Source organism: Podarcis filfolensis (assembly GCF_964270895.1).
Source record: "Podarcis filfolensis genome assembly, chromosome: 3".
Taxonomy (NCBI): Eukaryota; Metazoa; Chordata; class Lepidosauria; order Squamata; family Lacertidae; genus Podarcis; species Podarcis filfolensis.
The window spans coordinates 102,491,928-102,518,199 of NC_139606.1; the positions used below are offsets into that span (position 1 = coordinate 102,491,928).

Below are 26,272 nucleotides of genomic sequence, written 5' to 3' on the forward strand. Positions count from 1 at the left end.
TGCCAGTTCCTCACTCTACATTGCCTTCCCCATGTGGCTTTTCATCCCAGCATCTTTCAATAGTATTCTCCCCCCTCTCCCCCCCCCCATTTTTTTTGCTCTTGCTAAAAAAAAATTAAGCTCATCAGACCACAATTACTTTAATTCAACCAGGAACTTCCTAAGAAAAGAGTCAGTGTGGTGTAGTGGTTAAGAACAGTGGACTCGTAATCTGGTGAATCGGGTTCGATTCCCCGCTCCTCCACATGCAGCTGCTGGGTGACCTTGGGCTAGTCATACTTCTCTGAAGTCTCTCATCCTTACTCACCTCACAGAGTGTTAGTTGTGGGGGAGGAAGGGAAAGGAGAATGTTAGCCACTTTGAGACTCCTTAGGGTAGTGATAAAGCGGGATATCAAATCCAAACTCCTCCTCCTCTTCTTCTTCCTCCTCCTCTTCTTCCTCCTCCTCCTCCTCCTCTTCTTCTTCTTCTAAGTAAAGCTCTTTCCCACTCCATTCCTGTTCCCTACATCACTTTGTCCCTCTCGCTGCCTCTCAACCTCCTCCTCCTCTCTCATCCTGACTTCCACCTTCACTCTATCATTTTATCTCTGACCTCTACCTTCATGCCATGCCTTTCTATTTTCTCCTTTGCCTTCTTTGCCTCTTCCCACCCACCCACCTGCTCTTCTCAATTAAAGTAAAAAATAAGTAAGTATTGAGGTCTGATCCTAGGTGGGGAGGAGGGAGGGAAAGGTCTCAACATGGCTGGTATTCTCATGTTGGCTTCTACGTAGGCAGGGTCCAAAAGCAGCCCAGACTTGGCCAGTTGGTGCAGAAAGGCAGTTGCTGGGAACTGCAGAGAGATGGTGGGGACGGCTTTGCGGGAGAGGTGTTTGCAAAGGAGGATTAATATAAAACGAGGGTGGGGGACCCTTTTCATCCTGAGGGCCACATTCCTTCCAGGACAAGCTTCCAGAGACCACAGGCCAGTGGTGGGTGGGGCCAGAGACAAAAGTGGGTGGAGCAATTGATGGAAATTTCACAGTAGGCTAGTTTCTACACACACTCGCAATCCCCCTTCTACCCTCTATGCAGGCAAGCAAAAGGCATTGTTAGGGTTCAAGGACACATTACAGCCAGGCAAAATCATGCAAGGAGGGTACAAACCAGGGCCAGTGAGGAGTGTGGCTTGGGGAGAGTCCATAGGGCCAGGTAGAGAGGCTTGGGGGGCCGCAGCCCTGATATAAAGCAACCAAAGAGGAATGAAGATTGAAGGGGGGGGGAGTCATAGCTGTGCCTCTTCTCGGTGCTTCCGGTAGGCCTACATTGCTAAAAGCAAATATGTGACTATGGAGTTATTATTTTTATTTTCTTGGTGCACTTGTAGTTTAGCAAACAAACAAAGTCAAACACACAAAAGCAAGCCTTTTGAAAAGTAATAGGATAATTAGCTGTTTGGCCGGGAAAGAGAAACATCCAGGAAAATGCAGGGCAAGCTCTGTTGAGAGGCAGGGCTGCACCAGTTACTGCAGGTCTTGTTTAAACCACACCAAAGAGGTTGATGCTGCAGTTGCATTCAACAACTGAGGAGTGGGTGGAAATGGCCACAAAGCCGGTCTTTAGGAAGACTGCGGAACAGCAGAGAAAAGCAAAGCGACTTCATCTGGGTTCTCCCCAATAAAGGAGTGCACAAATGATGTGGCTGGAGTGGAAGCAAACTGAATTCCTTCTACTGTAAGAGCATTCTTCAAACTCTTCCCACACATTACAGTTTCTTTTCAGCCACTAAGAGGCAGCGGAGTCCTCTTTTCTCTTCTAACAGGTGCTGCAGCAGTAGCAGGTAACAGTTAGCTAATGAATCTATGCTCCATAGCACATTCTGACTTTGTGCTAGCATTGAATTGCCCAGAGTCAATCCTGGTCTGCTTCTGTGCCATGAACAGTAGCTTGATCTGCAGAAGCAACAGCAGTAGCTTTTCGCAGCACGGAGAGAAGCATTGCCCCCTCTTTATGGCAGCTGAACAAGGTGCTGTGAAAAGGTATAAGAGCAGGAGGCTAGTTTAAAAGTTGGCAGCCCAGTTTTTACATAACCCTGAACATGTACCAGAGATGACTTGAGTGATTCACACACCTTCCCTATGAACTTCTAAGTTTCATGCAGAGACAAACTCTCACATCTGGTCCCAAAAACTGCAAAAGAAATTTCAGCAGAAATTCACTTGGAAGTTCATTGCACACAAATTCATTCCAGCCCTAGAAGTGCAATTTTCTTCCTCATCAAATCCTGCAAGAATGGGGAGTCTGTGGCCTCTAGATATTGTGGGACTGTAACTCCCAGCAGCCAGCACCAGGAATGTTGGAAGTTGTAGTCCAGCAACATCTATAGCGCCACACCTTCCCCATTCCTATTCCTGAGTCTTTTAATTAGATGACACCCCCTATTTCACTCCCAGTAACCACTGGATGCCACTGATGTTAGAAAGATGCAAAAGCAGCAATATTTACACCCATTGTCACAAGCTCTTGTCATGCCACGCTTGTGTTATCAAACTCTTGCAAGCTTGCAAAATACTCCCATTGCTTGTCTAAGTAAGACATGAAAATATGTTTATCCCCAAACACAACTAAGAACAAAATAAGGCAATTTCTATTTTGGGGGCCAGATATGTTGGGGGGGGGTTGTTTGGGTGGGGGGTCCGTAGGTTCACAACAAGTTTTTTTGAAGATACCTAGGAAAGGGATCCTAGCAGATCAGGAACCTTGGTCAGCAAATGCACATCCAGAGCATTGGCTGGGGTAAAACTAGGAAGGAGAGATGGGTAGGGTGGGTGAGACTGGTATGAAAAGCCCTCAGTGCTCCCTTCCCTCCCATTCCTTTCCATTTTAAATTGCTCCCAGTGGGCAAAGAAGCCGTGGGGCTCCACTGCAAGCAGTGGCAACGTAACAGGGAATTTGCTTTCTGACGGGATGGTGTGTGTAGCCATTGTGTATCCTTGCCAAGTCAAGACAGACAAGCGAGGTGTGGGGAGTCTATGTCAGGAGCTTGTGTCTCTCCTGCTTCGTACTTGGAAAACCCTTTAGCTTAAGGTGCTTCCAAAGGAAGGCTTTGCCAGGAAGCATTTCACAGATGGCTGACCTGTTGTATGGTTTTGAAGCAACATCTTGCTGGCTCCCGTCTCCATGGCTGGTGTGACTGAAGTGTTAGGTCTAGCAGCAACCAGTATCAGAGGCAACAGTGGAGGTCATCAAGCCAGCCATTTGCAGAAGTGCAGCGATTGTTGGGTGAAGCCACTGCCCAGGAGCACCCTGGGGACATTTGAAGGCCAAGCGTTTTATTTATTTACTTTTATTCATTAGATTTATACACCACCCTTCATCAAAAGATCTCAGGGCAGTTTCGTGAGATTCAGCTTGTCAGAATGTTGCCCTCATTGTAGAGAATAGGAGCCACACTCCAAAAACATAGCCAGAACCCTGCTGGGTCAGACCAGAGGCCTACCTGGTCCAGCATCCTCTTTTTGCAGTGGCAGACATGATACCTGTGGGAATCCCCTAAAAGCAGGGCATGAAGTCAGTAGTCCCTCTCCAGCTTGTGGTCCTCATTCACCAGTCTTCAAGAGGCCTGTCCCCTCTAATACTGGGGAGTTATTTATCTATTTCTCAGTATTATTTATACCCCACACATCTTATCGGGTTGCCCCAGCCACTCTAGGCGGCTTCCGAACACATATAAAAACATAATTAAATGTCAGACATTTTAAAAAACTTCCCAATACAGGGCTGCCTTCAGATGTCCTCTAAAAGTTGTGTAGTTTATCTCCTTGACATCCGACGGGAGGGCGTTCCACAGGGAGGGCGCCACTGCCGAGAAGGCCCTCTGCCTGGTTTCCTGTAACTTCGCTTCTCGCAGTGAGGGAACCCCGTAAGTGTTCCGTAATAAGACCTCATAAGTATTTTTCAAAAAGAATAAAACAAACTATCGGTTTTTTAAAAAAGCAGTTAAAAACCAGTATTTGAAATGATTAAAAAAATAATTAAAATCAACAATAAATTAAAGCCAGATGAAAACACACGACAGCTTCTACGTGTATGGATAGTGAAGGCACCTGCTTGGTGTCAGTAAGCAGATGGTTCCCAAGTGTGGTAGCTTCCATGCTAAAAGATCAGTTTCTTACAAATGTGAACCGTTATGCAGCACCTAAGACCCTGCCAGTTCCACAGATTGAAGCAGTCAAGTGGGGCTCTATGGAACAAGGCGCTCTCACAGGTAAACTGATCCCAAGCTGTTAAGGGCTTTGTATACTAACAATAACACAAGCAGACAACCAGTGCAGATTCTCTCTCCCGTCAGCAATCATGCGGCAGCATTCTCCACTAAGTTCAGCTTCTGGGTCCAGCACATGAGCAGAAGCCGTTGTTAGCTTTATCCTCAGCGAAGCTGCCTAATCCCCTTTTAAAGCCCCCCAAGTTGGTGCCCCCACCCTTCACGTCGTGTGCTAGAAACTTCCATGGTTTAGCTGGGTGCAGAAGTCCTTCCTTCTGTTTGTCTGTCCTGAGTTTTCCAACATTCGGCTTCAGAAGGAGGCTCTGGGGTTCCGCTCCTCCTGCCTCCTTGTTCATGCCCAATTTGTGGTCTCATCCCGTGACGCCATTTGCAGGCAAGATACGTTTGAATTCATGCTTTACTTATCACAACATAGCTGCCCACCTAAATATACAGCGGCAACCACTGCTGCATAATATCGTAATTGTAGCTGTCTGCTGTTGTCATCGCTCTCAATATTCCCCTGTAAGAGGCCAGCCGGCCTACTCCAAACCCATCCTTCGCTTCTGTGATCTCGTCTGGTCATCCTCATTATCTCCTGGTGGTTTTATATATGCACATAATTTAAGGGACCTGTTGGCTTACCTCAGAAGCCAAACAAGCGAAAACATCCTCACCCCCCGCTTCCTTCCTCACCCCACTTCCCCTCAAAAAACTGGGTTTTCTGTGTTTGGGGTTTTTAAGTACGAAAGAACTCCTCATCTTTATCTCCTCTCCCCTTTTTTATTATTTTTTTGCTTTTCTTCCTCAGAAAACCAAAAGGGATGTAAATAACTTTGATCAAGACTTTACACGAGAAGACCCAGTATTAACAGCAGTGGACGAGACAATTATAAAGCAGATCAACCAAGAAGAATTTAAAGGCTTCTCATATTTTGGGGAAGAGCTGCTGCCATAAGAAGTCCCCAGCATGCCGTTTGGGGCCACCAGTTCACTGACACTGCAAGAGGTGGTTTTCCGCTACCCAGTCAAGAGCTACTTCTCTGACCTTGAGCCCATAACCCTTACTTTCTACTATGTCTATCTATTTATTGTTATTTTCCTTTTGTCCTTGAGCTGGAGGCACTCACGATTTCCATCTCACAAAGGAACGCAAAATATTTTGTGCCAGAAGTAGTTCGTGAAGGTAACACATTGCTGTTGTTTCTTGCTGCTGCTGCCGCCCCCCCCCCCCGACCCTCTCAATTTAGGATATTTCCTGTTGTTCTCCAGAAGGCCGCGACTTGTCCTCCCTATCCTCATCTAGCATCTTCATAAAATCATGGAATTTTAGAGTTGGAAGGGGAACACGAGGGTCATCTAGTCCAACCCCCTGCAGTGCAGGAATCTTTCACCCAACGTGGGGCTCACACCTGTGAGAGTCTTGTGCTCTGTCGACTGAGCTATCCTGGCAGAACTAATTCATTCTGCCATTTTGGAGATTTTTTAAAAAGTCACTAGAAAGCTTCCCCTTCCCCCTGACCTGAGGAGATTTCTGACAGCCAAATAGAGCAGCTTTGAGGGCTGTGTTTGACTTCTAGGCACAAGGTTCTCCACTCCTGCTAACAGGTTTCCAAGACATGGTAAATGACCGTCCCATTGCACACACACCTCTCAAGTGTACTAAACAAACACTTAGATCTGCTTTCTTACCCCTGTGGAACTATCATAGAATTGTAGAGCTGGAAGGGCCATGAGGACCACCTAGGTCAACCCCCTGCAATCTTTTGCCCCAGGTGGGGCTTGAACCCACGACCCTGAGATTAAGAGTCTCATGGTGTCCTGGCCGAGCTATCCAACCCAAGCCAATAGGTGGGGATAAAGTCACCTTGTGTTGACTTTCCTGAATCGAATGTGAATTGGTCCATCGCATTTGCTGTGGCAGCACAGCATAGCTGTCGGAAGCCGATTCCTCAAATACGGACAGACAGCTTTAGGATCAGCCATTTGCCTTTCGCAGAAATACCCTTCCGTTTCTTTTTAATGGAAGAGACCTTCAGGGCGCTGCAGTTCTGTGGGTAAGCAAGGGGCCCATGGCACTAGAGTTCACCTCCAAGCTTTGATCCTCTTAGGCTCAACCGTGGCCGGTGGGCAGAAGTCAGGAAAGCGAAGACAGCAGCAGGTGGAGCCACAGCCAGTGATGGGCAGAGGCGACCAAGTCTACTTTTGCCCCCACCCCTCCTCCCTGCCAAGTTCTAAAAAGGTAACACTGAGACTAAGGAGGAGGGGGCTGGCAGACAGGTGCCACCTTTCGGGCTGCTTGTGTGTTAAGAAGACAGGTAGGTGGGACACCCTCTGCTTCTTAGGCGTAGGAGTTGCGTTTTAAGCAGAAGGCAATGCACATTCTTTCTCTTCAAAGTTCTGCTGCGTTGGGCTTCCTAGTTCAATAGAACCAGGCCATTGCATGCTAAGGGCATCTACGGCCCACAGTACTACCAGCTTGAGCTCAGGGCAAAGGAGCCTGGACAGAGGTTTCCCCGCTCTTTGTTAATACTGATGAGAACAGAGGCCATCAGTGCAGAAGGGATGAAGGGACTATAATGTGCATGGTTGCTACATAATTCCCACAGCTGTACTAAGATTCTTCTAAGGCAGAACGCCTGCGTGTGCTCAACCTAGGAGTAAACCCTGTTGCACGCAGTGGGGTTTATCTCCAATTAAGCATGCGCACGATTGCGTGAAAAAGGCAGGCTTGGAAGTAAATATTCGGCTCCCTACTAGGTGCTTCCAGAAATCTGTCCCGGCAACATTTTTAGCCCTCATAATGCAGGGTTTTGCAAGGGAGACATCTCCCTTTACCTCCTTCTCTCTGCTGGTTGTACCCTTGAGCTGCTTGCCAAGCCTTACCACAAAGCCATAAGTGAATGGGACACAGATATTTTACCGTGGATCTTGAAATAAATACACCCAAAGACGCACTTCTCTGCAAAGCTAGTTGCTGAGTAAAAACAAAACCTGCCTGACTGAAGGACTGATAAAAATAGTCAGGTAAAGCTGCCATGGAAAGTCTTAAAGATTATATCAGGAAAATTGCTCCCCACCCCCCACCCCAAGATACGAAACAATGTTTTTTTAAAAAAAAACAACAACAAATAAACAAATGTTTTATTAAATCATAAAATCAAAACAGACAGACTTAGATGCTTTATAGACAGATGTTAAAGGGCTAAAGATTGGGCAAATTCTCCAAAAAACAAAACAAAAACCTTGAAACTGCTTTAATAAAGCAGTGTAGGTTTTCTGCAAATCTTACAGCTTCTCCGACGTGTACATATTCCGTAGGGAAACTATTTTAGAAACTGGTACCTGAATCATTCATGTCATTGATGCAATGACAGGTGTGAAGGGGATTTTTTAGAAAGATGCTTTTTAAAGGAATCATTGTATTGAATCTGGGTGATGTCCCACTCTACTTTTACTTTTAACAGCAGTGTGTTACTTTTGCAGGCTTTTACAAAGGAGAAAAATGGGCATGGTTCTTTGTGCATAGCCTTTTCCCTCTCCGTCCCTTCTCTGCTGGCCTTGAGCCAGGAGCAGCCCACCACAAGCCCGTGTGTCGATGCAGAAGCCCTTGTCCTCCTCAGGGCTATGTGCAGAGGTTGCTAGAGCTATCTGTGCAAATGCACTGGGAAAGAGAGGGCTGCTTTGAGCTAGCATCGCCGATACATACATAGCAGGTAGTGGCTGAGGGTCAAACTAGCTAAACGGCTTTGCATTTCGCATGCACTTGAAAAATAAATGCACCCAGCAGCTGCATTTCCTCCCAATGCAAACAGCAGCTTCAGAGGAGCTGTTTTCATCAGGACTCCAGTAGGGAGAGAAAGGGTTAAGCCCCTTCTGTGATCTCAGTAATTATTGACCCCTCCAACAGCTGCAGGTTGCATTTAAAAATAAGAAGGTGTGCTGCATGCAAAGACATGTTTGACAGCGCATTTTGTTTGGCCCCAAGGCATTGTGGGGCTTCTGGTCCTGGCTAAGGGCTGGGCAGAAACAGGAAGGAGGAAGGATTAAGGATAACATGATACTGTACTACTGTACTATGGGTCCAGCTGGGTCATGGCCAATAGTACTACTGTTCTTTTGTGTGTGTTTTTGATATTTAGAAGAAGAAGAAAATAATCTGGTATAAAACTGTGCTATACAGGAAGAATACAAAGCCAGGCAAAGCCATTCGTTATGTGAAATGTGTATCAAGAGACTGAAGATCAAGATTCAAAAACTGACATTGCTAAGAGTTGTAAATGGATTTTCTTGTGTAGTCATTGAAAAAATAAATAAGGTAACTCATGTGGACAGTACATTAACAAATGTGAAGTTACCGCCTGTAGATTTGCTGACAGTGTTATGTACTTATATTTCTGGGAGTACCCTGTGTTGTGCGTGTGCGTGTGTGTACGTGTATTGTTGAGTGGTGTGTATACTATATATATATATATTATGTATATACACACATGCTGAGTGAGCAGTTAAGGGAATCCATTTTACTTGTTGCACTTGGATTTTCCAATTGCAGAATTTATATATACTTGTGACTGGCAGAGTGGCACTCAAAGAAGCTTTTTTCCTTTATCGTTTCTCCTTTTCTCTCTCTCTCTCTCTTGCCTTTTGTACAGACGAGGATTTTGTATATAGGTGTTTACTGCAAGGCCTGTGGAATTCAATGAATATAGAGGTATCAACTGCTGCATGTTCAGGCATATTATTAAAAAAAAACCACAAAAAAAGTTAGCCTATGAAAGAATAATTATGAATATGTCCATGTGCAATACTCTGTATGTGTATTGGTTCAAGTTACTGTCCGAGATGATTTTCCCCCACTTTATTTGTTTGTTTTCTATTATTATTAAAAGAAAGAAAGATGTATACCTATATTAAGCTGTACTAAATCTCCTGTATAGTTAAACTCTATATGGAATGATAGAGATTGGGGTGGGGGGTGGGGAGGAAGGGAAGGGCCATGGCTGACAGAAGCACAGGCTAGCCGCAGGCTGCTTTCTCGTACTGTATCTGTGGCGTGGAGCTTGGAGACTCCTTCCCTCTCCTGCTCAAATAACCCGAGGAGCTCTGGACCACCTGAGAAGAACCCTACGCCTGTGGAAAGCGATAATGTTCGCACCAGTCATATTTGTGCAACTGACAGGGCCCGCTGCTGACACCTACAGTGGCCTCTACATTATTATTTTCTCTTTTTTACAAAAAGTATGGCTCAGTGCCTTGAGCTGTGCTGGACAGCTGGTCTGGCTGCCACATTCGCTTCCCACAATACACCCGATAATGGGGCTTCGCTCCAGAGCATTGTGGGAAATGAAAAGGGTGGCCACATTCAGCCCCCTGCTCAGAGCACTGTTGCCTGCCGCCACCAAATAAGTCCATCGACGGAGGAGGGGGCCCACCGGAGAGCCAGTGAAAGCAGCACACACGCCCCAAGTTTGGGCCTGGGGCCTGAAGAGGAGTCTCAACATGGGCTTCTGCCACATGGCCTGCAGTGGCAGGCATCCCTGGTGCATCATGGGCTGGAGCCGCACAAAAGGATTCCCCCCGCTGCACACCTAGCCTGAGAAAGTTGGTCCCGGGGATCTTCTCAAACAGGCAGGATAGATTAGCGTCAGCTTTGCATCTGGCTGTTCATAGCAATTACTATCTTCCGTTCCATTGTGGTTTTTCTTTTTTGTTTGTTTTCGTATTTAAACTCAGGTGTAGTGTTTTATACATATGTTATGTGTGCGTGTGTATATATATATATATATATATACACACACACACACATAAATATTGATGATTTCAAAATATTAAATATGCTATATCAAGTTGCGTGGTCATGTGTTGTCTAGCTTACCGGTGTAGTAATGGAACAAAGCTTTTAGAATAATTTAATTTATCTTCACTAAAAACTTAAGGGCTGGAGCAGGACGGGGAGGGGGCAGGAATAAAAGGACCCCCACCCCTCCAGCTCACGGAGTGGAAGCACAGAGACATCACAAAGGTCACATCATCTCATTAATTTTATGTTCGTTTGGGGATCATGTAGAACTGCCCGTTCATTTTCTGCGTGGTGATATTTCTGCCCTGTGTATTTCTGCCACATGCTAAGCTTTGGCTATCTGAAGCATGAACTTGACAATGCTAAAGTGGTCTTTTCCTTCAGCAAACCAAACAGAGGCTTTGGAGATAGCCAAGTGGCCTCCAGGGGCTGCCCATAAGACTGGCTAGAATGAGGAAACTATCATACAGCGCACTGTCCTGCTTGTATGGAACGAGAGGCCTTTACACAAAACGGGGGATTAGCAAAGCCTTTTTAAAGGGAGACATTGCGCAAAGCAAAATTGTGGAGGGTGCGATGCCCTTGTTCCTGGTGTGAAAAATCACAAACCGTCATTCGTCCTTTTTGAAGCGGGTGGGAGGAAGCCCCAACACCTGCATTCCTTTTTCTTCAGGATGCTGAACGGAAAAACAAATAGCTTCACACAGGCAGAAACTGCAGCTACAATCTTGGGAGTCCTCTGCCTGCCTTGTTCCAGCAAGAGAGGTCCGTGCAGGTATTAAATGCCCTTCATTCAGTGAGTGTTTGCCAATGCGTTTGGCCCCCATGTGCGTGGCAATACTCACTTGAACCGGGTTGGGCTGTCTCGGTGCACCTTCTGATGGTGGGTGCATCAGCCTCTTAAGCCGCTGGGTTAGTTTTGCAAAGGCTACAACTGCATTGAAGGCTTGTGGGGTTTAAGCAACCTGGCTGTGTGCAGGGAATGCTGCCTTCAAGTCAGTTTCAAGTGAATACATAGAATTGTAGAGTTGGAAGGGACCCCAACGGTCATCTAGTCCAACCCCCTGCCACGCAGGAATTCAATTCAAGTAGTTTGGTTTACACTAGCGGGTTTTTGTCTGTTAACTTTGAACTTATTTAAAATGAACACACTGTTACATTTCTTCCTCTTCTGTCAAGCTTCTTTTCCACCACCCCTCTTTTTTTTTTTGTTCAAAGGTGTGCAAAATGCCAAGGCAAGCAAAAATTTGAAAAATAAATAAATAAATCAGGATATTTTTCTCTATCTCTATTTTTAGAGACACCGTTTAGCGTGCATGTGGGCGGGAGGGAATTCCATATTGTTAAAATAATGCTATCTCTCCAAAAAGGCTTTTTTAAAAATTAAAAACGGAAAAACAAAGACTTCTTTTGAAATTATGTGCAGAATAGTTCTGGGGGGGAAATATGAAATGTATTACCGTTTTAGAGGAGCAGGGAGGTATTTTTTTATTGTGAGGCTTTCTTTGTACAGAATTTTTTTCTTACGGTTGTAATTTGAATCTCTTGCCATTCGTTAGGGTTATTTCATTGTAGTCATTGTTGCTGTGCCAAATGTACTGTATTCTAAAGGATGTGAATGTGTATTGTTTCGGAACCTAATAAATCAAGGATGTTAAAATCTTATTTCGCATCTCTCGCAACTCTTTTCAAATGAACGAAGAGGTTATTATAGAGACAGAGGATATTATATACATTACATGTCAGCATTATTATCATTTATTATTATTACTCATTTATATTTTGTTGGCATCCATCTGTCTTGAGAGACAATGGAGTGCACCTCCAGGGGTGAAGTCCAACCGCTGTGTTAGCAGTACCAAAGTGACCTTCCTTGGCTGCAAGCCTGGGCAGTGTGTCTGAAGGTCCTGGCGTGTTTTTAACCCAAACATGCTTTCCAGACGACAAGATTCCCCTCTCTTGGTCTCGCTGATGTGGTCCAAAGGTAAGCAGAGCAAAACATTTCGCACAAACTTGGCTGTAGAAGTTGCCTGAACTATACTGCTTTATATTTTTAAGGAGGGGGAGAAAAATCTCAAAGTGGTTTATAGTAAAAAACAATCCAGAATAAAACATTAGAGAAGAAAGCTAAGTATAAAGTATACATTCTGAGCAACATAATTAATTAAAAAATAAATTTAAAAAGTAAAAATAATAATTAAAAAGCAACACATAGTTAACAAGAAACTAAAGTATTATTTTAAAGATTTCAATTACAGAATGCACATTTAACAGACGTGTGTCTGTGTGTGTTTAGGGTTGCCATATTTCAAAAAGTGAAAATCCAGACACAAAAATGGTTGAGCTTCTTTTGGCAAAATCTCAAAAAACACCCCGAAGTTTTTACCTATTTTGGGGGAAAATTGCCAACAGATCAACATTTCCAATATGGGCTGCCCAGACATTTTGCCACTTTTTGAAAATTCCACCCAGATGCCATTTTCGGTGGACGAATCCCGGCTATGTCCAGGAAATTCTGGACATAAGGCAGCCCTAATATATTTCAAAAGAAAACATTTCTAAAGGAAGTCAAAAATAAAATGCATATTAAAAGCAGCATAACTGGATTGAGAATCATGGGTTAGATCTGGATGTTTTTGAATTTCATAATACGCAGTTTTGAAATGCACAGAGCTCATCTGAATGTGTTAAAATGGACCCCAAAGCACATAGTCCCAGCAGCCACTGAAATCCTTACATATTTTTGTGTATTTTTGCTTGGTGTTCAAAGGAGCAAATCAATCTAAATTCTGCATACCCTGAAAAGGGGCGTTGTCCAAACTAGCTCCATTTGCCTAGAAGTCTCAAACTTTCCAGACCCAGGATGCACTTTTTAACCCAAACATGCTTTCGGTGACCCATTTTTTAATCTTTTATCATATATTTGATAGTGGTGTGATTGTGGCAAGCAACCTTGGCTCAGGCTGTGAACCACCAGTGAGTTTCCAACTCACCAGTTGAAGGAAGTGACCTGGAAGACATTGCAGCAATTAGATTCTTAAGTGCTGAGTTTTAAGGCCAAAAGCATCTTATCATTTGAAAGAGGATTCATTGGGTGGGGGGTTGTCTTTATGCGAAATTACAGCATCCATGTTTGTGTGTGGGGGGGGGGGTAATTTACTTAATGCTAAAAGCTGTAAGCTAGCTAACGTTTACTCTGCGCACACAAACGAGAAACTGATTTTGGAAGCAGAGAGGATTAACAGCTGTGTAAGTGATAATTCTGGAGCATACAGAGAGCAGCAATAGTATTATTCATCCAGTGAATAATACCCTGACCTTCTGCTCCTTGCCTGTAAACAAGAGATTCCAGGCATTCTCCTTGGAACCATACAATTTCAAGGCAAAAATTAAGCCCAGCCATAAAAGTTCTTCCTTAAGCAACTAGAAGCTGGAAGTGGAAGAATGAGAGACCTTGGAGTGTGACGTTATCGCACCACAAATTCCCCTAGCCATTGCCTCTTCAGCATCTGAGGAAACACTCTGCTATGATTGAGATCTTTCAAAGGCAGGCTGGAGAAACTGTGATTCTTGAGATGTTGCTGGACTCCCATCAGTCCCAGGTGGCATGGCCAGGGATGACAGGAATTGGGAATCCAGCAACCTCTCAAAGGTCACAAGCTCCCCCAACCCCTCTTTTAAAGACAGAAAACTCCATATGGCTACATCCCACACCATCCATGGGCATGATCATTATTTATTGTTTTTAATTTATTCAGCTTATATACCTCCCTTTATAAAATAAAATCCCAGGGTGGTGTACAACAACAATACAGTGGCACCTCGGGTTACATACGCTTCAGGTTACAGACTCCGCTAACCCAGAAATAGTACCTCGGGTTAAGAACTTTGCTTCAGGATGAGAGCAGAAATCGCGCAGCGGCAGCAGGAGGCCCCATTAGCTAAAGTGGTGCTTCAGGTTAAGAACAGTTTCAGGTTAAGAACGGACCTCCGGAACAAATTAAGTACTTAACCCGAGGTACCACTGTAACACATTTCATGGTGCATCAGTGATAAAAATGCATTAATAACAAAAGGCATAAAAGTAAAATAATAGCAGCCCCTCCCCCCACAGCTTTAACAGGCCATAGATTATTTAATGGCCAAAGGCCTGGGTAAAAATGGATGCTTTTCCCTGGTGCCTAATGATGGCACCAGGGAAACCTCTCTGGGGAGAGCATTCTACAGCCAGGGAGCCACCACAGAAAAGGCCCGTCCTCGTGTTGTCACCCTCTGAGCCTCTTGGGAAGAGAGGGCACAGAGATGGACCTTAGAAGACAAGACATACCATACTGGGTTGGTTTGTATGGAGAGGGACAGTCCTAAGGTATTGCAGTCCTGAGCCATATAAGGCTTTCTCGGTCAGCACCAGCTCTTTGAATTGGACCCAGAAACTAATTGGCAGCCCGTGCGGTCGGGCAAGGCTTGTGGTAATATGCTCAAACTGTCTTGTTCTGGTGAGCAACCTGGCCATATTTTTCAGCAAGACAAGCATCAAGGGTCAGCATGACTTGGCAAGTGAGAACCCTCTTGACTTTCACCATGGATTGCAAACAGCTTGTTCACACTCTGGTCCAGAGGGGATGAGCAAGCAAACAACAGTGAGGGGGGCAAGGAGGAGCTGCCACTGCCCATTGGGTCTTTCTGGCAAGCAAGCAAGTGGCAGCAATAGTGGCTCAATGTTCTAAATTAAGTGGCAACTCTTGTCCCAGATATTACCACTTCAAACTGGTGAGTGATGGAGACGGTTTACGTCAGATTTCCCCAAACATTTGTCCCCTTGATGAGTTGTCATCAACCCTGAACCAAATTCTTAGGAATGTAAATGAAATAAAGTCAAGAAATACCAACACATTCTCAACATTTATTAATCATCTATCGTCGTTTTTTGTCCAACCCTGGCCCAGGTCTTTATTCATGCCCTGCAAGAATCCCATCGACCCCACAGGTCAATATCAATCATCTTGAGACATCTGGGTTTACATGCTTGAATGTGCCAAGGCAGAAAACTTCTCCATGGTCAGAGGCATTGCTAGGTACTTAAAGAACTTGGGGCACAAGCCCATGGCACAAATTTGGGGGGCGTGAGGATTGCATTTTGCTAATTTATATGCGCTGGCGCTTCTGGGCAAATTAAGGGGTGTTGCTCTCACCAGCACTGAGCACTGTACAAGCCTTGATCTGATCCAAAAACAAGGCACTCATGTCCTTCAGAAAGATTCAACTGACCTCTTACTTGCCTTTCCAAAGCCAATACTCAGGCGATATTATACTCTCTCACCCTGCCTAAGGACAGGCCTGGCCCTGATGGAACAAGCTCTGAAGCAATCCACATTCAGTCGGACCCAGGGCTTTGTGGACAAATAGTCTCTCAAAATTCTGCATGCTGTTTTTGGGCAGGTCAGTTTGGGGCAGCGGGGGACCATTTCAACAAATCTCTCCAGGTGGAGAAGAAAGTCTTTAGCAATATCAGCAGCAGAGCTTCTTCCTTTTCTCCTTTTTTGTGTGTGTGGGGGTGAGAGGGGTTGGATGCCATTGCAGCAACTGTGTTGGCGCAGCTCAGCCAACCGTTTTGCATCCTCCACAATGTGCTGGGACCAAGTCCCCATCTACGTTATACATTCAGAGGCCTAGGAAGGTCAGGTGGTACCCGGTGCGGAAATTTCTTGTCTCTCTCTCACACACACACACCAATGATTCCTCTCCCCCCCACCCAAAAAAAAGAAATGGTTTTACGTTATTTCATATTTTCTTACAAAGGAATGTGGATTCTGGGCCTCTGGTACCAAGTAGGCGACTGTGGACAGATACTTAAATCTACAGGATGGATTGTGTTTTGGCTTGTGTTGTTTTATTTATATTTATTGTTTATCTCATTAATAAAATTTATTTTTAAAAACCTGCAAAGTGGTTTACCAAAACAAAAACAAAAAACATCATAGCAGTAAAATCAATAAAAATTAACAATCCTACTTTAAAACAAACAAAAGCTAAAATATTAAGATTAAAATTACTTCAGCTTCCTAAGCATTTAGGAATGCTAGCCTAAAGAAGAATGCTTTTAGCAGGTGCCCGAAAAGAGCCTAGCAAAGGCACGTGTTTTGTTGCAATAGGCGGGGAGTTCCAAAGTGCAGGTGCTGTCACAGTAAACAATGCGGTACAGATATTACGTGTATCTCTTGACCCTGTTCCACTGAATTGAAATTTCAGGCTTCACGACATAGGAAAACGGCCAAGTAAACAGCTGTTTTCGTGGAGCAGGGTCAAGCTATTTACTGATACAGTGTTTTAATATTTTTTTGGAAGCTGCCCAGAGTGGCTGGGGAGGCCCAGCCAGATGGGCAGGGTATAAATTATTATTATTATTATTATTATTATTATTATTATTATTATTATTATTTGCATGAAATTTCATATATAGCAATATAATCCCTAGTGTAGTAAGATAAGACCTTTGGAGCAGGCATTTTAAAAAAATATATTATGAACCGCCCTAGTAGGGCAGTAATTGTTCCTTGATAATTTGTCACCCCCTCCTTGATGGCACCTGAGGCGACCCGCCCCCTGCCCGCCCTTCCTACGCCCCTGTATACATTTAAAGCATTCTTATACCATTCTTATCCCAGAGTGGTTTAACTATCAAACCCTCTTCCCAGGGAACTCTGGTGAGGGTAATAGGGGCCTACGAACAACTCTCAGTACCCTCAGCAAAAGACAGTTCCCAGGATGCTTTGCAGGGACGCCATGACTGTTTAAAGTGGTCTCATTGGGCTTTAAATTGATGGTGCGGATGTGGCCTAACTTTGTTCCAGGGCATTGTAGGTGGGAAAGGAAATGGCAGGTGCACCCCACCCCAACAAAAATGATGGAGAAAATCTGGAGAGAATTCTTTGAAGTGGCCTTCTTATATGCTGGGGCAGGGGGCAGAATTTTCCTCAGGAAATGTCCTTTGGGAAATTTCAGTTCAGCTCAAATCTGGCATTTGGATGAAGGAGGCAAAGCTCCATGCCTGGAACTTACTTTGGAAGGGATTTCCCCAGCATTACTCACTTGCCAGCCACAGCATGCGAGAGAGGCCACTCTATAACCCCATATTTATTGTGATAGCAGTGAGTCATGCACTTCATCACTTTTAAAAAGGGGGGCGGGAGCTGTGGTGCTGCAGCGGAACACAAATGGGCATTAGATCCTCTTAGCCAACCCCACATAACTGATGGTAAGAGATGATCTATTGCAGCCCCAGGAACTACTTATTAACAGAAAGCGCCTGCAGGGTTTCATCTAGCTGAGACCATCAAAATGACAGCTCTTTCAAGAGATGCATTGTGCTCTGCAATCGCTGATTTCCCAATACTTAATTTTTGGCCATCGTGAATGTGTTCAGGCAGCCACAAAATTGCCCGTCATTTCCAAAACAGCAATCACTGTCTTGACAAAAATCCTCAGGCTTGTGATCTGGTGGTTGCTGGAGGCATCTGAGATGAGTACGCAACTAGCCCATCTTATGGTCTTGCTGCTGCTGCTGCTGCTGCTGTTGTTGTTAAATTTGTTAGTCACTTTATGTTTCCCAAGGCAACCCAGCCTTACATCTATTAAACTTTTACATCAAACAGTTACCCTATTTTATTTGTAAGGATTTGTGTATTTAGCATGCACACTTGTCACCTAGGCCCCACGTAATCATTTGCAACAGTATTTTTATTTTTATCATTATTATTAAATGTATATGCCACCCTTCATCTGAGGATCACAGGGTGGTTTACAATATAAAAACACAAAAATAGATATATAATGAAGGTGCCTGGTGAGCCTTCCTATGGGGAGAACAGTTCACAAACAGGGATCCATCACAGAAAAGGCCCGTTCTCGTGTTGACACCCTCTAGACCTCTCATGGAGGAGGCACATGAAGAAGGGCCTCAGGTCGCTTGATATGGAGAGAGGCAGTCCTTGAAGTACAGTGGTACCTCGGGTTAAGAACTTAATTCGTTCCGGCGGTCTGTTCTTAACCTGAAACTGTTCTTAACCTGAGGTACCACTTTAGCTAATGGGGCCTCCTGCTGCCGCCGCGTGATTTCTGTTCTCATCCTGAAGCAAAGCTCTTAACCCGAGGTACTATTTCTGGGTTAGCAGAGACTGTAACCTGAAGCGTCTGTAACCTGAAGCGTCTGTAACCTGAGGTACCACTGTATTGGGGATTTGGTTTGTTTTCCTGTCCAGCTGGCAAAATCACCTCACAGAGGTCTCTAGCTGGCCAATGAAGCATATCATACTTTAAGTGTGTCACACTGTGGGTATGTTTAGCCTGGAAAAGAGGAGACTGTGAGGAGATATGATAGCCATCTTCAAATATCTTGAGGGCTGTGTCACATGGAAGATGGAGCAAGCTTGTTTTCTCCTGCTCTGGAGGGCAGGACCCAGACCAAAGGCTTCAAGTTACAAGAAAGGAGTTTCCAATGAAACATCAGGAAGAACTTTCTGACAGTAAGAGCTGTTTGACAGTGGAACAGACTCCCACGGGAGGTTGTGGACTTTCCTTCATTGGAGGTTTTTAAGCGGAGGTCGGACGGCCGTCTGTCATGGATCCTTTAGCTGAGATTCCTGCATTGCAGGGGGTTGAGATAGATGACCCTCGGGGTCCCATCCAGCTCTACTATGACTAAATGGGCTGTTGGTTTGACACAGCATGCTCAAGCCTCTTTCCTTTTTCCAGCCTGTTCTGTGCAGTAAAGGGAAACTCCCTCTCAGCTGCACTAGAGAGAAGTCCAGCCCTCATCTTGACGTTTCATTCAAAGAGAGATGGCGAAAATACCTTGCCACCTCTCATGGCAGATCCGGATGAAACTGTGAACTTCCGCTACAAGATTCAAAAGGGTTCGTGACTCCAGTCAGCCCACCCACCAACCGTCCCAATTTGAGGAGCACAGATACAATATCCTGTGTTATCGTGACCTGTGTGTAAATCCCAGCCACTGAGTGCCTCAAGTGGGGGCAGAAAGAGAAGATGAATACACGGGTCTCTTGGGACAGCAAAGTCATTCATGATTAATTTCGCAAAGCATTTTCAGCACACAGAAACAGTTCGGCCTCCCCGCAAAGGAGTGGTGGAATTAAGGGAAGCAGATTCCCCAAGCCATGTGACCTAGCAAGTTAATACAGAGCCTCATTTCAGAGTATGTACCCTCGGAATGTACCACTTTGGAGATTAAAAAGGGAGCCTTGATTGGGATGCTAATAGGGGAGTACGAAGCTGTCGCTTTGGCTCCCTCCGTTGGCTTTGAAAGCCAGCTTCCAAGCACAATATAGGAATCCATCGACTTTTGTGCCGCTGCTACAGAGGGGCCTGCAGTTAGTGAAAGAAGCTACTGATTCAGCCCGTCATGTTCTGTCACAGATGCCCAGTGACGAAACACCAACTGAATCTTTGAAATTGTTTCAAAGGGGATCTTTCCAAGCAGGAGAAAAGGGGAAAAGGAAGAAAGAGGCCCCGACATCAAATACTTGGGACTTTGCCCGTAGCTGTCGTGACTGTTGATCAGTCCTCTTCCCTGGATGCTGAATATATTGGCGTCCTGGAATGAAAGGAGAGCTCTTCCAAACATGACTGCAGACCCAGACATTGACGATAGCTAATGAGAAGGTTTCAGAGAGAAGCAGTTTCCGTTTCCAGCGCGTGCTCCGAAAGCTGTAAAGAGCCTGCAAGCCAGCAGGCACGCATTTGGAAACCTCTTAAGATATGTTAGCCAAATTTTTACAGTATCTTTCCTGAGATCCAGGAGCAGGTTTTCTTCTTTGTCTGGAAACAATCAGACAATTTTGAATAAAAATGGCAGGCCGGACCTTTCAAAGCTGCGCTGATCTCAACCACAAATTTCAAAACTGCGCCATGTTTGTTTTGGTTTCTTTGAATTCCCCAGCAAGGCCCAGGTATGAGGCTGATAGCGATAATATAAATCAGTTCCGCTGACTTCTCCTGCTGCCATTGTTTTCTTTCTATTTTCCCAGCACACACCTTCAAAGCTGCAACCTCCAAGAATTTATTAGAGCAGGCTTCCTCAAACTCGGCCTTCCAGATGTGTTGAGACTACAATTTCCATCATCCCTGACCACTGGTCCTGCTAGCTAGGGATCATGGGAGTTGTAGGCTGAAAAACATCCGGAGGGCTGAGTCTGAGGAAGCCTGTATTAGAGGCTGCACTCAGCAATGCTAAGTTTGATTACCAAACCTTAGCTCTGGAAGCAATGTCTCTGAGCATGTGCCGAGCAGTTTTGGGCAAAGTAGCAGTGCTTCAGAAGAAGTAGCATTCTTGGAGGTTGCATCAAGCTGGATGCTAAATCAGCCATCAGCCTTGCTCGGGTTCAACCATTCTCATTAAACACAGAGCCTATGGCAATGGCAACATGAACCAGCCAACGTTTTCGTTCTTTATTTTCCTCTCCCCTGCATTGCCACACCCTGGTTTGTGTCACACCCAGCCTGATGAATGGTTCTGGATAATTCAAAACCTCACTCAATAGCTTAGGACATTTTGGTTGCTCCAAATATAGGCATTTCCTGACTGTGGATTTTGGATTTAATTATGTTGTTTATTTGCACCTAATATTTACCCGGTGCTGCTTATGCGAAAGTTCTGAAATTAATGTGCACGATATTGATCTGCAGATTTGCATTTGACGACCTCCCTAGCTAATCTCAAAGTTGCAGAGAACTTCCCAAACTACTTCCTCACTCTGTGATTGATGATGAATTGATTGCTTGGTGATTTGTGGGAACACTCTCGAGCTGAGACTGTCATTTGTGCAGCCAGCCTCAAAGTGACTGAATTTGGTGGAATTCGTCTAGCCTCAAAGTTAATTAGTGGTTTGGCAAACTCTCCGCTGCAGCATGACGTGCCATAGAATAGTAGCTTCAAAGTCCACTGCTGACTGGATGAGGCCTATGGCACTACTTAGAGTAGGATAGGATGATGCTCTCAGTCAACTAGAAGACCAGTGTCTGTACAGTGGTACCTCAGGTTACATACGCTTCAGGTTACATATGCTTCAGGTTCCAGACCAGAAATAGTACCTCGGGTTAAGAACTTTGCTTCAGGATGAGAACAGAAATCGCGAAGCGGCAGCAGGAGGCCCCATTGGCTAAAGTGGTGCTTCAGGTTAAGAACAGTTTCAGGTTAAGAACGGACCTCCGGAACGAATTAAGATCTTAACCTGAGGTACCACTGTACCCTTAAAAAGGATTATAAAAAATGCAAGGTGCACAGGTGTTCAGGTATTTTTCAATAATTTTGGGAGGGATTCAATGTCATGTTCTTACGATTGTAGTGCAAGCATTTCAGTTTGCAAAATGGAACAATCCCTCCTCTCTTTTCCCCGCCAATCCCCCCCTCTTCAGTGTCAATTTGCAGTGTCCCTATTTCCCATGGACAGTCCCTGATTTACAGAAGCCATCCCAGTTTCTGATTTGATCCCGGAATGTCCTGCTTTTCCTTAGGACGTCTTTATTTTCATTGTAGAAATGTTGGAGTGTATGGAGTTATGCAACCCCCAAACCAAGGAGACAAGTAACTACCCAACCTTTAGAAGACATCTGAAGGCAGTCCTGTACAGGGAAGTTGTTTTTTTAATGTTCAATGTTTTGTTATGATTTTATATACAGTGGTACCTCGGTTTAAGAACAGTCCAGTATAAGAATGATTCGGTTTACAAACTCCGCAAAACCGGAAATAGTGTCCTGGTTTGAGAACTTTACCTTGGTCTAAGAACGGAATCCGAATGGTGGAAGGGCACCGGCGGCAGGAGGCCTCGTTAGGGAAAGCGCGCCTCGGTTTAAGAATGGTTTTGGTTTAAGAACGGACTTCCAGAAGGATTAAGTTCGTAAACCGAGGTACCACTGTATATTGGAAGCTGCCCAGAGTGGCTGGGGGAACCCAGTCAGATGGGTGGGGAATAATAATAATAATAATAATAATAATAATAATAATAATAAAATAATAATAGTGGAATCAGATATTCCTATTTTCATTGGAGAAATGTTGGATGGTATGAATTTGGGGAGCACACAGGGGTAGTAGAGGAGGAAAGAACCGTTGCATAAGCAGAAGTCTTTGCCCAGGGCTTCCGCTGATGGGACTTGCAAGATCAATCTCCCCTACTGCACTGGCTACCAATTAGTTTCTGGGCCCAATTCAAAGTGCTGGTTTTGACCTATAAAGCCTTAAACGGCTCAGGACCGCAATACCTCAAGGACTGCCTCTTTCCATATGAACCTACCCAGACGCTGAGATCATCTTCTCAGGCCCTCCTTCATGTGCCTCCTCCTCAAGAGGTCCGGATGGTGGCAACGTGAGAACAGGGACTTCTCTGCAGTGGCTCCCCGTCTGTGGAATGCTCCCCAGGGAAGTTCGCCTGGTGCCTTCATTAGACACCTTTAAGTGCCAGGCAAAAACGTTCCTTTTTAACCAGGCCTTTGGTTGATCTGATTTACATCCTATGCCCTTTTAAAATGTGGGGTTTGGGGGGATTTTTTGTGGCTAGGGACTATTGGGTTGTTGCTTTTATTCTTATTATGTATTTTGTGGTTTTATATCTTGATTTTATTCTGTGAACCACCCTGAGACCCCCGGGTATAGGGAGGTTTATAAACTAACTAACTAACTAACTAACTAACTAACTAACTAAATAAATAAATAATATCGTTTGCCCCAATGCAGTAATTTGCAACCATTTTCTAATGTCTCATTACAGTTGCAGGCCACCCTTAGCACCCACTTTTGGAATGAATTAATTGAGGAAGGGCTGTAGATCATTGGTGGAGCACCTGCTTCGCCTGCAGAAGTTCTCAGGTTCGGACCCCAGCAGCTCCAGGTATGCCTGGGAGAGAACCATATCTGAAACCGAAGGGAGCCACTGCCTCACATCCCTTCCAGTTTCTGAGAGGGGAGGGCGATAAAATGGTGGTTAGAAGACAGCCAAGCACCCAGCACAGCCCTCTGCCTTCCATTCCCCTCAAGGCTTTTGAACCTTGGAGAGCGTCTCCTTGCTCCGCAAGGAATGCAGGATGGAATGCTTTGAGGAGAAGGCGTCTCTGAGGCTGCCTGACTGGGCTGGAAAGCCAGATTGGCTGGGAGATCGAGCATCAATAACTGGCTGCGTCTCCAGAAGAAGAAAACGCCTGCGTCTTCTCTCCTTATTCCATTCCTGAGACAATCTGCCATTTGTTCAAGAAGAAAGACAGATTCTAAGACGGGCCGGTTATCTCTGAACTCTTAAAACAGAGAGAGAAGACATATTTGGACTAAGGGGCGGTGGTGGAAATGTTAACGTTTAAAAAGATTAACATTCTTTGATGGGAAGATTACCTTTATTTCTTAGCAGATAATGAACCTGGACAAAGAGACTTTCTTTGCTGCTAGGTCCTGCTTGTTCCCCGTTGTCATGTTGAGGTTTCCCTCTTCACTGTAAGAAACGGCTCGGCTTATAATCAAAGCTGCAATGGTTTGAAGAGGAAGACAACTGAGGTGAAAATGTTAAAAGGGGTCTTTTGGGGGCACATTGAGAAAAGGGGTCTTTTGGACACTGTAATGAGGGTGGAAATCTACCCTGACAAGTCTGACTGAGAAACTTTTCCAGAAAATCAGAGACTAGAACCTCCCTGGTCCTGTGTTGCTGCCTGAAAGCTCCCAGATCTGCAAATGTTCCTCATTCCAGGCAACTTTCTGTTGCAGGAGATCACAGGTTATCGGGCCTGGCATCAAGCACCCTCAGGCAACTTCTGGGGCACCCTCACCCTAGCAAGCCCACCACGGATACATGCCCTAGAGTGACTATGTGTCCAGCTTTACAGATGACAGCTGGTATCTGAAGTGCTGGCAGACCATAGCTCTCTATTTGAAGGAGTCCTCTGTTTGAAGGGCTATCTGGTCCAAGTCCAGTCTAAAGATAACAGACCCTAAGGAAGAGCAGGAGAGACCTTGAAGTTGCCCATCAACTGCCAACAGGGCCTGGAGAGTGGACTGAGCAGGAACACTGGTCACCCAGTCTTCCACATGATGGTGAGATGTGCTAAACGTGAAGGTGGACCCATAAATCACCACATACAGCTTTCATTAGCATGTACAAATATTTCCACTTTGGGGGGGGGATGTGTAAATGACCTTGCTAGCTGCTCCACACGACCATGTCCTTCAACACTCTGCCCCAAAGTAGGTGTTTCATCCTATAAAACCTCTTACAGGACATGCATATGACAAGAAACTCCTAAGTCACTTACTCTCAGCATCTAGACATATCGTAACTAGACACTAGAAGGATCTATCAGGAGCATAGACCACTGGTATCAAAGTGTGTGGGAAACTGCGCTACTAGAAAAATTAACCAACAAACTTAAACTAGCATGGGGACAAGCAAAGGAGGGTGCCTTCACCCCAGTGTGGTTCCTTCTTCCTCTTCTTCTTCTTCATCTTTGGTGATCACTCATAGCCGAGTAAGATTGTCTTCCATGAATATGGTCTTGAGTCTGTAAGTGACAGTGGAGGCCAGTTCTGGATCTGGGCATCCTTCCACAGTGAGGACATAGGTTTCTGGGCAGGAGTTAATCACAGTGAGGGTTTGCCAAACGTGCCTTCCTCTGAGCACATTTCTCCCTGCTTCTTCAAAGTCCATGACACCTTTGGTAGAGGCTTATCACGTACACAGCACAACAGGACATTGACCTATCTCCTCCCCCCCCCCCCCGCCAACAGCATGTGAATCAAAATGGCTAACCCGACACAACAACTGCCCCTCCCAGCCCTTATGCATACAGACAAACAAACCATACTGAAACCAACCAAAACGTCCAATCTCTCACAACGCCAATAAAAACAAATAACCTCATAAATAAAGGACCTGCCCATGAGGTGCTGAGACGAGACCCCAGCACAAATACTATGCGATAGAATGAAAAGAGCTTCATGCCCCAACTCTCTCTCCCCTCTCTTTTGTCTAGGTCAATACTGTCTCACACCGAATGTAAACGAACTGTGAAAAAGACTCTATGAACTGAAAGTGGAGACGCTATATGTACTTTTCCTTGTTTACTTGTTTGTTTTGTGTCATAAATAATAATAAAAAATAAATTAAAACAAAATTATGTTATTAAGTTTAATTTTATTGGAATTTTATTTACAACATAACATAAACCCCCCACCCCCAATACACAAATCCACCCTCATTAAACGTGAACATAACATACAGTGAGCATAACAAACAACAATACAAACAACCAAATAAAAGACTTCCTTTATCGATTAATGTCTGCAGGAGACTTTGTGGATATTTAAGTTATAATTAGAAAAATCTTAATAATTATTCATAAAGGAAACAGTTTATAAGAAGTAAATAAGGAGGCCAGATACAGGATAAAGGACAAAATTATGTTATTTATTGTATTTATATCCCCCCTTTTTCTCCAAGACGCTCAAGGTCTCCCACATGCCCCCCCCCCATCTCATTTAATCCCCACAACAACCTTGTGAAGTAGGTTAGGCTGAAACCTGACTGCTTTGATTCCAGCAGCACTACTGGGTTATCAGAAGTATTCGGCCCCTGGCAGGAAAATGGGTATACACATACTTAAATGTTCTGGGAAATGGTTGCTGATAATGGCCAGGAATTTCCCCCATACCAGATCGCTGTGAAACGCTAAAGCCACGCTACCCCATCGTTGTGAACTCAGTAACTCTGGATGGAAGACCTCCCTGAGTAATTATAATATATAGAGCAGCAAATCATGTCACTGGAAATTATTACAGCAACCCTCTAAACAGCAGTAGATTGAATAAATATGGGGAACTATGACTAAACAGACTGACTCAACAGAGGCAACTTGCCAAGGAATCGCAGCTTTAAAAAATGAGGTTGTGGCCCTGTGGTTTCTCCTTGGCATGCAATAAACGGTGGTTTATGGTGACGCGTACAAGCCTAACCCTCCCCCCCCCCGCCAAGACTTGCAGGCTCCCTCCTCCTCCACCATGTTCCTCCTGTGCAGCTGCAGGAGGGGACCAGAAGTTGCCCCTTCTAGTTTTGACTGACCACCATTCAGGGGCATAGCTAGCTGCTCTGGCACCTGGAGCGGCGGGGGCAAGGTGAGCCCCCACGGGGGCAGGGCAGGGATCCGTGCATAGGGGCGCTGCAGCGATCCGCCCAGGGG

The 26,272-nt window shown here is 44.9% G+C and overlaps 1 protein-coding gene and 1 long non-coding RNA gene across 2 annotated transcripts in view; both read left to right on the forward strand.

The window, feature by feature from the left end:
• Positions 1-11,710, forward strand: part of PRKCE (protein kinase C epsilon) — a 305,337-nt gene extending 293,627 nt beyond the window's left edge. The window contains exon 15 of the mRNA XM_083605113.1: positions 5,057-11,710. Within this exon, the coding sequence (XP_083461239.1) occupies positions 5,057-5,203 (147 nt within the window). The 3' untranslated portion in view covers positions 5,204-11,710. The remainder of the gene's footprint in view (positions 1-5,056) is intronic.
• An 11,068-nt stretch (positions 11,711-22,778) lies between these two features.
• On the forward strand, positions 22,779-25,142 carry LOC310758857. Its single transcript, XR_014546016.1, has 3 exons — positions 22,779-23,600; positions 23,919-24,134; positions 25,070-25,142. It is a non-coding gene; the product is annotated as an uncharacterized lncRNA (long non-coding RNA).
• Positions 25,143-26,272: the final 1,130 nt, after the last annotated feature.